We start from the raw sequence: 13077 nt of genomic DNA on the forward strand, positions 1-13077 counted from the left end.
TGAAGATCGAGAAAGTGATTAAATGAGAGGAAGGGGTAGCAACAGACAAGATAGGATTTAACAAAGAATTACGAATACTGAAACTTCATACAAATACATATATATATATATATATATATTTATTTTTCAGATGCTAGGGTATTAGAATAGCTAGAAGGAAATAACTGAAATGGTGGAACTGTAACCTATAACATTCTTTGAAACTATCTCTATAGCTATTCATTGAATTGTGCTTTAAAAATTATCACCTTTCTGTATTTATCCTATATTTCACAATAAGGAAGAACTGAAACTATGGAATTGTAACCCATAAAGTGTTTTGAAATTACCTATACAACTGCTTGTTGAGCTGTCCTTTGAACATTAACACTTTTCCGTATTTATGTTGTATTTTGCAATAATGGAAAAAATTGAAATTGTGGATGCAATCCATAACATTCTTTGAAATTTTCTCTCTAACTACTTGTTAAATAGTACTTTGAAAGTTATCACTGTTATGTATATACGATAAAATTCACAATAAAATGCATAAAAAAGAATAGTACCTTCGTTAACAACTAAATGTCACCTAAAAGTAATTTTCTGGGACCCCAAGAGATCTTTTAGACTTAGAAAATCATTTTCAGCAGTGTCTTTAGAGATGGGTAGACAGAAGGAAGGGAAAACAAATTTTTTTTTTAAACTTTGTACCATAGAGATTTTCAAGCATACGCAAAAGTAGAAAGAATAGTACAATAAACTCCTATGTACCCACCACCCAGCTTCAACATTTATCAACTCATGACCAATCTTGCTTCATCTATATCTCCACCTCCTCCACCCACATACACACACTGGAATATTTTGAGGCAAATTCATTTTTCATATTTCATCCCTAAACACTTCTCTGTGTGTTGCTAAAAGGAGTCTTATAAAAACATAACTGTCGTATCATTATTATACTTAAAATGAACAATAATGATTAACAGTTTCTTAATATTCCAATCAGTATTCAAATCTTTTCTCAATTATTTCAGCAATTTTTTTTACAGGTGGTTGTTCAAATTGGGGTTCTAAAAAAGACTCATATATTGAATTTAGATATGTCCCTTAAGCTTCTGTTAGCCTATAGGATGCCCCCTTCTTCTTTTTCTTTCTTACAATTAATTTTTTGAAGACCTGGTAGAATGTTCCATTTTCTGGAATTTGCTAATTGGAACTCATGCTGTCATTTACCTTTCCTTTGTCCCTTGTATTTCCTATAAACTGATAGATATATAGAGGCTTGATCAGATTCAGGTTCAATTTTTTTGGCAAGAGTATCTCATAAGTAGTGTTGTATACTTTTCCATCAGAAGGCACATAACGGCTGGTTTTCTCTTTTTTTGTGATAAGATTGATCAGGGGGTTCAAGTGTTGACAGCCTAACCCTTGCATTATGAAGTTGTCCATCAGCCTTTCATATTACAATGTTAGTAGCCGTGGAATTACTGCTAAGATCCATTATTTAATTAATGTTTTTAATGCTGTAAATACTTGAATTCAGTTTGTTCAGGTCTGTGTAATCTAACCAAGAAGTGGATCCTGTAAGAGATGTTAGGACCAGAGTAAGAACAAAAGCAGGCTGATAAATCATGATGCCTAACTGTTGGAAAGTTTCCAACAAAGAAAGACATTCTTTCTTCTCATTCTTTTACTTCTCTGACCATTTCTTCTCAATAAACACTGTACTGTACTTTTCTAGAATTCTATGTTTAATTCACAGCTTGCCTCATCCTACATCCCTCCCTTACTGATACTATTTACCCTGATTGATTTTAACTCCATATTGGTAGCTCAAATATATACCATCAGTTCCTGAATTCCACCCCTGCACCAAGATAAATCAAATATCTCTGCTTAGATTTCTCATGGGTATCTCAGGGACAACATGACCACCACGAAACTCGCAATCATCTCTTGGAAAACCTGCTCCACCTGCTGTATTTCCTGTCTCAGATAATGGTACCACCACTAACCTAGAAAGCGGACCACCAACCCCCTTCTTCTCCTTCTTGCTCACATTAACTCAGTCAAGGTCTGCTGATTTTACTTCCTGAGTAGTTGTCCACCCTATTATCACCCTGGCTAGGGACCTCATCATTTCTCACCTAGACTATTGAAATGACCCCTAACTAGTTTTCCTGCCTCTTACACATTGCTTCCAAAATGATCTAGGTCAAGTTCAAATCAGACCATGTCACTCCCCTGTTCCATCAGTTATAAAGTAAAATCCACAGTTCTTATCATGGCCTCCCAGGACCTTTCCCTGGCCCACCACTCCACGCTCTCCTCCTGCCACTCCCTGCCTTTTACATCTTTGGTCTAACAAGTCCAAACTGCTGGAAGTTCCTGCATTCATCATGCTGCTTCTTTCTTCTGAAACTTTGCTCCTGCTATTCCCTGTATGTGAATGCTTTTTTCCCTACTCCTTTATACAGGTAACATCTCCTTATCATTCATGACCAAGCTCCTTCAAGAACTCACTTTTGATTTCTCCCCAAGATGGGCTAAAATCCCCTTCTCCACACACCCCTAGTATATTGTTGTTTTATCACAATACACTGAAAATTTCTGGCTGTGGGTCACTCTCCTCCACTACATTACAAGGTCAGAAATTGAGCTTACTTATCTTTGTATCCCAGTTCCTAATCATATCAAGTACCCAGTAATTGTTTGTTGAATAGAATCAAACTGCTCTGACACTTCTGTGTGCTGAATGATATTCCCTAACTTTTCTTGTTGGACCATAAAGAATGCAAAGCTCTGTGCAATAACACATGACTATAGACAGTTCCAGTTCTGTTTTCAACTGCAGGTAGAAGCAACTTCTGTTTTTGTCTACCAGTTTCTCAATTAAATTTCACGCAAGTTTTTTGTAGACTATGTATCTACCAAAGAAATATAAGTGAGGAAAACATCACCTGCAGCAAAAGTCTTGCCTACAACCTGCAAAGATAAAGCGAGTGGTTTCACAACATTCTTATTCCGGGTCAGGTCCTGAGCTCCACTTAAATTGATTGCAGAATTAGCTGGACTGAGAATCGGTGAATCTTTAAAATGAAAGAGGTTGTTAAAGTTAGAAACTATTTATATAAAGTCAGAAACTATTTATATAAGGACGTTAATTCAACAAGAGTGAGTTGAGAGAGAGCAGAGTGTAGAAATTCAGTTTTTCTTTTACCTGCTCTGACATTTTAGGAAAGTCAGTTTCTCTGTATTCAGGTATGTACATCTGTACATATGTATGTAACAAACACTCTTTAGAAGTTACTAAGTCCTGGATGATGTTCTACGCACTTTGAATATATTAATTCACTTAATCTCTATAAGAACTCAGTGAGGTAGGTTTTATTATCTTAAACAGTTGTAGTCATTTAACTTGATCAAGTTTGTATGACCTGACATCAAGGATGTCATTATGCTGCATATGAAAACGATTTTCACAGATCCCATCAAAGCCGTATTTTAATAAGAAATACTTATCTCACTCTAGGTAAGTTTGCCACTTAAAAGTTATGATGCAAACTAAGACATAGGAATCTGGGAGAAAGCTTTTCTCTGAAGGAATATTACTTTAATTATTTGAATAAACTAGAATTAATATACCTAAGTAATAGCAGATACTTCCAAAAGAAAACCCCTATTTGGCTTCAGAAAATAATTCATCCCAGAAAAAATGACATGCTATTTCAGAGATAGGCCATGGAGAGATAAAGACACCAAATGGAATTTTCCAAATTGAATGCAGACACCAAATCTTTGTCTGTACTCCAGCAGAATAACTTAGTCAGTCAACACAGGAAAATGTCAAAAGAGACTGCTAATCCCTCTAAGAGTTTGAAAAAAAAGATTATTGGTGATGCTACATTAGAAAGAATCTAAAAAAATATTATTCATACTATAATGTGGTTCCTGAAAATCTAATCAGTGCTCACAAGAAGTCAAAAGATTGAAATGGTCCCCTAATGGCTTGGAAGAGTTAATATTGCTCTCTGTGGGCCTGACTTAGCACCAGGGAGTGATTTTAAGGTCTACTGAAAGAATAGAACCTGGAAAATGCACACACAACTTTACAAAGTCTTAGGAAACTGACAATAGCCCAGGTTTTTCATGTATTAGCAGAGAGCCTTATAGGACAGGAATCCTAAGGAACTTTGTTGTGCCAATAGAGGGGTTGGGCAATAGTTTTTAGGCCCCAATCATATTGTTGGGGACATGACTAGTAGCTTACTGCACTAGTTAATACCTAAAAACTTTAGTATATACCTAACTAACAAGCCAGGTAAAACATACAGGCAAAATCTTGTTGACACATTATGAAGTTGCAGAGACTTGGAAGGGTGGTGATTCACCAGTTTTTCTCCAAACCCACCAATTTGAATTAACACAGACCAGTATTTTAAAAATAAAGAAAAGTTATAAAATAAATGTACAGAAATAAATTGTTTTCATATATATAAACAACAGCCAATAATTAGATATAAATCCCCAGGAATAAGCTTAATGAGAAATGTACACAACAATATAAAGAAATCTTTAAAATACCTTTGAATAAAAAAATTTCTGGGATTTGTTTTAAAGTATTAGTGGGTAGGTGTGCTCGTTTGGATGTATTACGTCCCCCAAAACGCCATGTTCTTTGATGCAATCTTGTGGGGCCAGTTGTGTTAGTGTTGATTACATTGGAACCTTTGGATTAAGTTGTTTCCATGGAGATGTGACTCACCCAACTGTAGGTGATAACTCTGATTAGATAATTTCCATGGAAGTATAGCCCCACATATTCAATGTGGGCCTTGATTAGTTTACTAGAGTCCTATATAAGAAGCTCAGAAGAAGGAGCTCGCTGCTGCAACTTACAGAGACATTTTGGAGATGGCTTTGGAAAGCAGACTTTTGCTCCGGAGAAGCTAAGAGAGGACAAATGCCCCAAGAGAAACATTTTAAAGTATGCACAGGAGCTGAGAGAAGAGCTGGAACACAACCCAGGATCAGCAGATGCCAGCCACATGCCCACTCAGCTAACAGAGGTTTTTCAGATGCAATAGTCTTTCTCCAGTGAAGGTACTCTTGGACACTTTATGGCCTTAAGACTGTAACTGTGTAACAAACCCCCTTTATAAAAGCCAATCCACTTTTGATATTTTGCATTGAATGTTATTACCTCTCTGCCTATACGTTATATTTCACAATAAGGAAATAACTGAAATTGTGGAACTTTAACCCATAACATTCTTTGCAGCATTAGCAAACCAGAACAGTAGGTAAGAGTAAGGTTAAATAATACTGGCCAGTTTTAAACATAGGTGACAGGTCCATGGTAGTGATTCGTCATATCATTCTATTTTTATATGTATTTGAAAATTTCCATATTAAAGTATTTTAAAAATTAAAAAACAAAAAACAAAAAAATCAAATTTCTGAGGTCACAAAACTAGACCTGAAAAAAATGCAAAGATATACCATGTTTTCGAGCAGGAAGTTTCAGTGTCAAAAAGATGCCAATCCTATCCTGGAGGTTACTCTTATTCAAGCTCCAGCTAGATATTCCAAATAGCCACCATATGCCAAGCCCTAATAAATGGTAGTACCGAAATACCTAGGTCCCTATCTGAGAATCTATAAGTTTCACTCACTAAGTTTATTTCTCAGAAACTAAATCCTCCAGAGTGTTCCTATGCCAGATAAGTCCCAAAACCCAGGGGCAACAGCTTCTTCATGAACATCAACCAGATGCAGCTGCCTTCCCCATAATGTCAACACCCCTTTTCAATATGAACAAGTTAGGGTGGCCACTGCCTAGACATCCCTGAAGACTGAGAAAGTAATTAAACGAGAAGAAGGGGTAGCAACAGACAAGACAGGATTTAACACAAAGGATTACAAATACCGAATCTTTATATAAATATTTTTAGATGCTAGGGTTTTAGAATAGCTAGAAGGAAATAACTAAAACTGTGGAACTGTAATCCATAACATTCTTTGAAATTTGCTATATAACTACTCGTTAAATTGTACATTGAATGTTATCACCTCTCTGCCTATCTGTTATATTTCACAATAAAGAAATAACTGAAATTGTGGAACTTTAACCTATAACGTTCTTTGAAATTTGCTCTCTAACTACTTGTTAAAATTGTACTTTGAAAGTTATCACTTCTCTGTATATATGTTATATTTCACAATAAAAATAATGAAAAAATAGATGTAAATCAACTTACGTTAACTTATATATTTAATGTGATCCTAGGAAAAATACCAACAGGTTTAGATATTATCAGAATTTGTATTGGTAGTATTAGAATATTTTAGCTTGGCAAACTGATATAAAATTGTTACGGGAAAAAACTCCATAAGAATAGCTGGAAATATTCTGAAAATCAGGCGATATGAAGGGAGGTTAGCACAATGATATAATAAAATATAAATCTTCAAATCAGTAAAACACTATGATTTTAGTAGGTTAGCAGACAAACAGAACAATGCAATTAAAAACACAGTAAGAAAGAGACACAGGTAGATGAGAATTTAGTATAAGATAAAGGTTGCAGCTCAAATAAGCTATGAAAATAGAACACACAAATTGTGTTGAGACAATTATGTACACAGGGGAAAAAAAAGTTGGATAGAAATCTTATCCCAAACTTCAAAAAAAAAAAAAAATTTAAATGGGCCAAAGATATAAAGTTAAAAACTGGAAAATATAATTATAATAGTAGAAAACGTGGGACATTTAGTTATCACACTGAAGTGGAAAAGACCAAACTATTAGTCAAAATGCAGAACCCTCCCTGCCCCCGCAAAAAAAGATTGATAAATTTAGCACCACAAATATGAAAAAATTTTGCATGGCAAAACACAATATAACCATGCAAACAATAACCAAAGGAGAGCTAAAGTGGCCATACTAATGTCAGACAAAACAGACATTAAGACAAAAATCATTACTAGAGAAAAAGAACACTTTATAACAAAAGGGTCAATCCACCAGCAAAACATCACAATTATAAACATACATGCATCTAACAAGAGAGTCCCAAAATACATAAAGCAAAAACTGAAAGGAGAAATAGGCAATTCAATACTAGTTGGAGACTTCAATACTCCATTTTCAATAATGGACAGAAAAACTGGGCAAACAAATCAACAAGGAAACAGACAACTTAAACAATACTATAAATCAACTAGACCCAAGAAAGATCAATAGAATGCTTCCCCAACAAAAGCAGAAAAAACATTCTTCTAAAGCATATATTCTCCAGGATAGACCATATGTTAGGCCACAAAACAAGCCTCAGAACATTTTAAAGGATTCACCAGTCCCAGTGGCTTCGCTGGTGAATTCCACCCAACATTTAGAGAAGAACTGATGCCACACTTTCAAAAACTAATTAAAAAAAAAATAGAAGAGGAGGGAACACTTCCCAACTCATTCTATGAGGCCAGTATTACCCTGATATTAAAACCAGACAAAGACATTGCAAGAAAAGAAAACAACAGAATGTTATTTATGAAATTATGAATATAGACATAAAAATTCTCAACAATCCTAGTAAATAGAATCCACCAGCATATAAAATGATTATATACCATGACCAAGTGGGATTTATTTCAAGAAGGCAAAGTGGCTTAACATTCAAAAATCTATCAAAGGAAGACAACATATCAATAGAATAAAGAGAAAAAACCCATATGATCATCTTAATAGATAAAGATAAAGCATTTGACAAAATGACATTGTCCTGATAAAGCATTTGCAAATGACATTCTCCTGTAGATAGAAAATTTTAAAGAATCCACTAAAAAATACTTGAGCTGACAACTGAGCTCAGAAAGGCAGGATAAAAGATCAATGCATGAAAATCAATTGTATTTCTAAACATTTGCAATGAACAATAGAAAAATAAAATTAACAAAGTAATTCCATTAATAATAGCATTATAAAGAATAAAATACTTAGGAATAAATGTAACAAATAAATGCAAAACTTATACGCTGAAAACTAAAAAACTGTTGTTGAAAGAACTTAAAGAAGACCTAAATAAAGGGAAAGACACCCCATCGGTACTTTTTTCATGATTTTTCTATAAACCTACAACTGCTATTATTAAAAAAAAAACCCACTCTCGGCAAAATTATAAACCAGGGACAATATTTATAACTAGTATCACAGACAATTACAGTATGCACTTCTGTCAACAGAGGTCCATAAGAAAAAAGACTGCTGTAGCAGACACTTCACTGCCCCAAATCACATCCCTTAGGCCCACCTTTGATTTCAGTCATAGCCAGGGAGGACAGACTCCTGGGGATAGCATCCAACCTCAAACTCACATCTAACCTCCTTTAGCTTTCTGTCTCCAAGTCTTCTATAAGGTCATCAAGTTCTCACAGCCCTATGTACAGTCCAGAAGTAAGAGTACAGTGTTTCTGGGGAAATTCTGGGGAACATGAGAATAAATGCCTCAGCTTCCAATTCTTTGGACAGATAATTCTGGGAGATATTCTGCATGGTTCTCAGAAGTCCTGGTGGACTCAAGCCCTCCTGGTTTAAAGCAACTACATAGAAAATGTATTTTTATGTTGATTTACTCCTGCTTCCAGGAACACTTCCCAAATTAACTATCTACAACCAAGTCCTTCTCCTAGGCTGTGATTTTAGCAAAACCCAAACACTCAGTAACAAAAATACAAAGGATATAAATTTATAGTTCACAGAAAAATGCAAATAGCTCTTAAATAAGTGGAAAGATGTTCAAACTTAATGATAACAAGAGGAATACACATTAAAATCACAGATATTATTTTTCATCCATCACACTGCAAAATCCAAAAGTTCAATAATAATCTCTGTTAGTGAGCTTCTGTAGAAACACACCTTGCCACACATTGCACAGGTACAATCTCTACAGAGGCTGACAGCATCTACAAAAATTACAAATGAGTTTATGCCTGACCCAGTAATTCCAGGACACTTATGTACATTGAGAAATAATATATGTCCAAGTTTATTTATTGCAGCATTGTTTGGAAACAATATAAATGTCCATCAGTAGGGGCCAGGGTAAATAAATTTGGTAATCCAGATAGTATAATAGTATGCAGCAGTGAAAAGTTAATGGGGAAGCTCTCTGTTTATTGCTTTGGAAAGATATCTAAGACATGGCAATATGAAAAAGTAGGTTGCAAAACAATGTGTACACAATGTTGTCTTTGGACTAACAAAAATGTAATAAGAACCTGTATTTGTGTTTGCTTGAATAGATATAAAGAAAATCTAGAAAGAAACTAATTACAGTGATCAGCTGTTTCGGGGGGCATTTAGAAATGAGGTGGGATGGAAAAGGAACTTTCTCTGTATATATATATAGGAATAAATTATATACACATATACATACACATATACATATTTAAAAATGTAAATGTTTCAAAACAATGGAATACATGAGTTTTTTAAAATAAGGATAGAAAATAGTTACATGTAGACTGACAACTGGCATCAGAAGTACTTCTTAAATGTACAAAGTGAGCACTTACTTCCATATTAGATTACACATAGTAATTTCAAAGGGTAATTCCACTCCAGCAAACTGCCTTTACAAAGTTATCAATGACCTAATTCTCAAGTTCAAGAGAAATTTTTCAGTCCCTATCTTACTGAATCCCACTGCTGCATTTATTTATTTATTCGACAATGGGCCAATGTTCTAAATCCCAAGAACCTTGCTAGGATCTCTGGATAACATGGTGAACATGGCAAGCATTGTCCTTGTGTCAATTTTCCTGTCTTCCAAATTATTGGTGTTCTCCAACCCTCTTAATTATCTCAGAAAATTGGATCACACTTCATGGTCTTATTTTTAATTTTTGGAAATTTATTTAACCCTATTTATTTCATAAGTAATACATATAAATAATAGAAAAATCAGAAATCACAGAAAAGTACTAGATAAGATCATAATGACCTTTCCAAAATTTAAATCCTATTATATTATTCCCTAATCTTTACCACCTTGCAAATACCTCTAGGCTTGTATTTATCGTGTATGGCACCATTTCCATATTTAGCATTTAACACTAGTTTTCATCATTTGGGAGTAGCCCTAAATGTCCAAAATGTGAAAGCCTATAATCTTGCTCAGATCTGAATCTGAACCATGGGGTTGTGAAGCTATTGTGCAGAACCAGTGCTTTCATAGCAGGTAAGAAGACGACTGCCCAGCATCCGTATCTCACCAGGACCTGATCCTCTCCACTAGTAATTTCATACCCATTTTAAGGGGGAACTTAAAAGCACTGGCAGATTCACAAACTTGGAAAGTTCCTTGAGAAAGTCATAGCACTGCTAGCTTTGTTGTAGTAGTTTGTAACATCTTGTCTCTCCCACTGGGTCATTAGCTCCTCGAAGGCATTCCCAGCTCCTGGCCCAATGACTGTCACATCTGGCTAAGGAAATAAAAAGAAAAAAAAAAAAAAAAAAAAAAAGGCAAAACAATATCCTATCCTCTTTATGTAATAATTCAATAACTCTGTTAACCAGAAATCACTGGAGGGAAAAAACTTTCTAAATAAATGGAGTCAATTAAGTAAGGAGTAGAAAAAACTTGAATCCTGATTTTCCCACTTACTAGCTCTTTTTTTGGCCAAATACTAACCCTCCCTGAGACTTTGTTTCATGATATGCAAAATAGTACTAAAACCTATCTCACAAAAACAACTAGTATGCTTAGCACAGTGCCTAAAACATAGTAGATGTTTTGCTAAATCTTGTTAAGGGTTTGCCAAATGATTGGGAGCTTAATTCTTTAAGAGCTCTCTTTTTGCCCTTAACACCTATGTAAAATGTAGGCTGTAATTTGCTTCTTTCTTGAGAAAAGTATACTGGATATATTTTAACACTCCAGACTAAAATTAAGAATAATGTCCTTCCACTTATACACTGAAAACTATAAAACTTTGCTAAAATAAATCAAAGCAGATCTAAATAAATGGAAGGACATTCCATGCTCATGGACTAGAAGACTAAATATCACTAAGGTATCAATTCTACTCAAAACAATTTACAGATTCAATGCAATCCCAATCAAAATTCCTACAGGCTACTTTATGGAAGTAGAAAAGCCAAGCATCAAACTTATCTGGAAGAGTAAGGGGTCACAAAGAGTCAAAATCATCTTGAAAAAAAAGAACAGTCAGAGGACTCACGCTTCCCTATTTTAAAACTTACTACAAAGCTACAGTATCAGCACAGTGATAGATACATAGAACAATGGATTCAAATTGAAATTTCAGAAATAGACCCTCACATCTGTGGCCAGTTGATATTTGACAAAGCTGCCAACACCACTCAATTGGGAAATAATAGTCTCTTCAACAAACGATGCTGGGAAAACTGGATCTCCATATGCTAAGGAATGAATGGGAACCCCCTACAACACCATATAAAAAAATCAACTCAAAATGGATCAAAGACCTAAATATAAGAACCAGAACCATAAAACTCCTAGAAGAAAACAGAGGAAAGCATCTTCAGGATCTCGTGTTAGGCAATGGTTTCTTAGACTTTACAACCAAAGTACAAACAACAAACCAAAAAACAGACGAATGGGACTTCATTCAAATTAAAAACTGTTATGCCTCAAAGGACTTTATCATGAAAGTGAAGAGAAAACCTACTAAATGGGAGAAAGTATTTGGAAAACACATATCCAATAAGGATTTAAAATCTAAATATATAAAGAACTCCTACAACTCAACAATAAAAAGAGAACCCAATTTAAAAATGGGCAAAAGACTTGAATAGACATATCTCCAAAGAGGATATACAAACAGCTAAAAAGCACATGAAAAGATGCTCAACATCAATTAGCAATTAGGGAAATGCCAATCAAAACCACAATTCACACGCACTAGAATGACTACTATTGAAAAAAAAACAGAAAATTACAAGTGTTGGGGAGGATGTAGAGAAACAGGAACACTCACTCATTACTAGTGGCAATGTAAAATGGTACAGCCACTGTGGAAGATGGTTTGGCAGTTCCTCAGAAAGTTAAGTATAGAATTACCTTTATGACCCGGCAATCCCACTTCTGTGTATATATACCAAAGAATTGAAAGCAGGGGCTTGAACAGATATTTGCACAGGATTATTCACAATTGCAAAGGATGGAAGCAACCCACATGTCCATCAAAATGTCATATATACACACAATGGAATATTATTCAGCAATAAAAAGAAACAAAGTCGTGACACATGCAAAAACATGGATCAATCTTGACGATATCATTTTGAGTGAAATAAGCCAGACACAAAAGGACAAATATTGTATTATCTCACTGATATGAAATAAATAGAATAAGCAAAATCATGGAGTCAGAATCTAGAATATAGGCTACAAGGGGCTGGTTTGGGGGTAGGGAATGGGGAGTTAATGCTTGAATTGTAAGAGTTTCTATTGGGGTTGATTATAAAGTTATGGTAATAGATGGTGGTGATGGTAGCACAACTGTGAATTAATTAACAGCACTGAATTATATTTGTGAATGTGGTTGAAAGGGAAAAATTTAGGTCATATGTATGTTACTAGAATTAAAAAAAAAACAAACCAGAAGTGTACAACACAAACAGTGAGCCCTATTGCAAATTATGGACTACAGTTAAAAGCACAATTATAAAAATGTTCTTTCATGGTTTATATCAAATATACCACACGGATGCATGGTGTTAATAATGGAGCAGTATATGGGGACTCTGTAATTTATGTAATGTATGCATGATACTTCTGTAAACCTACAACTTTTCTAATAAAAAATAAAAAATAAAAAATAAAAAAAGAATAATGTCCTTTCAATAGACATTCTACATTTCTATTAATGTACTCTGAGGCTGCATTAGTTATTTTTGTCAGTCGGGTTTTACTGTTAACGCAAACAGAGGTAGCAATTCATTAAAACATGAACATATTTTCTCCCTAAAATTTACGTTAAATCAGATATTCTCCTAACCTATCTGTATGCTGTTGGTTTACAGACAATTTTATTGAGGTATAACTG

General features: G+C 34.5%; 1 protein-coding gene across 14 annotated transcripts in view; it reads right to left on the reverse strand.

Annotated features, from left to right (window-relative positions):
- GREB1L (GREB1 like retinoic acid receptor coactivator) overlaps positions 1-13077 on the reverse strand; it is a 422182-nt gene that overhangs the window by 76169 nt on the left and 332936 nt on the right. For 12 of the 14 annotated variants that reach the window (XR_005212149.1, XR_005212148.1, XR_005212147.1 and 9 more), the window contains one exon: positions 2943-3071. The exons of the other annotated variants lie outside the window; for them this stretch is intronic. Coding sequence is in view for 9 of the 12 variants with exons in the window: in XM_037805493.1 (XP_037661421.1) it covers positions 2943-3071 (129 nt within the window). In the remaining 3 variants the exon portion in view is untranslated. The remainder of the gene's footprint in view (positions 1-2942; positions 3072-13077) is intronic. 14 annotated transcript variants of the gene reach the window in all.

This window comes from Choloepus didactylus, chromosome 16 (assembly GCF_015220235.1).
Source record: "Choloepus didactylus isolate mChoDid1 chromosome 16, mChoDid1.pri, whole genome shotgun sequence".
NCBI lineage: Eukaryota > Metazoa > Chordata > Mammalia > Pilosa > Megalonychidae > Choloepus > Choloepus didactylus.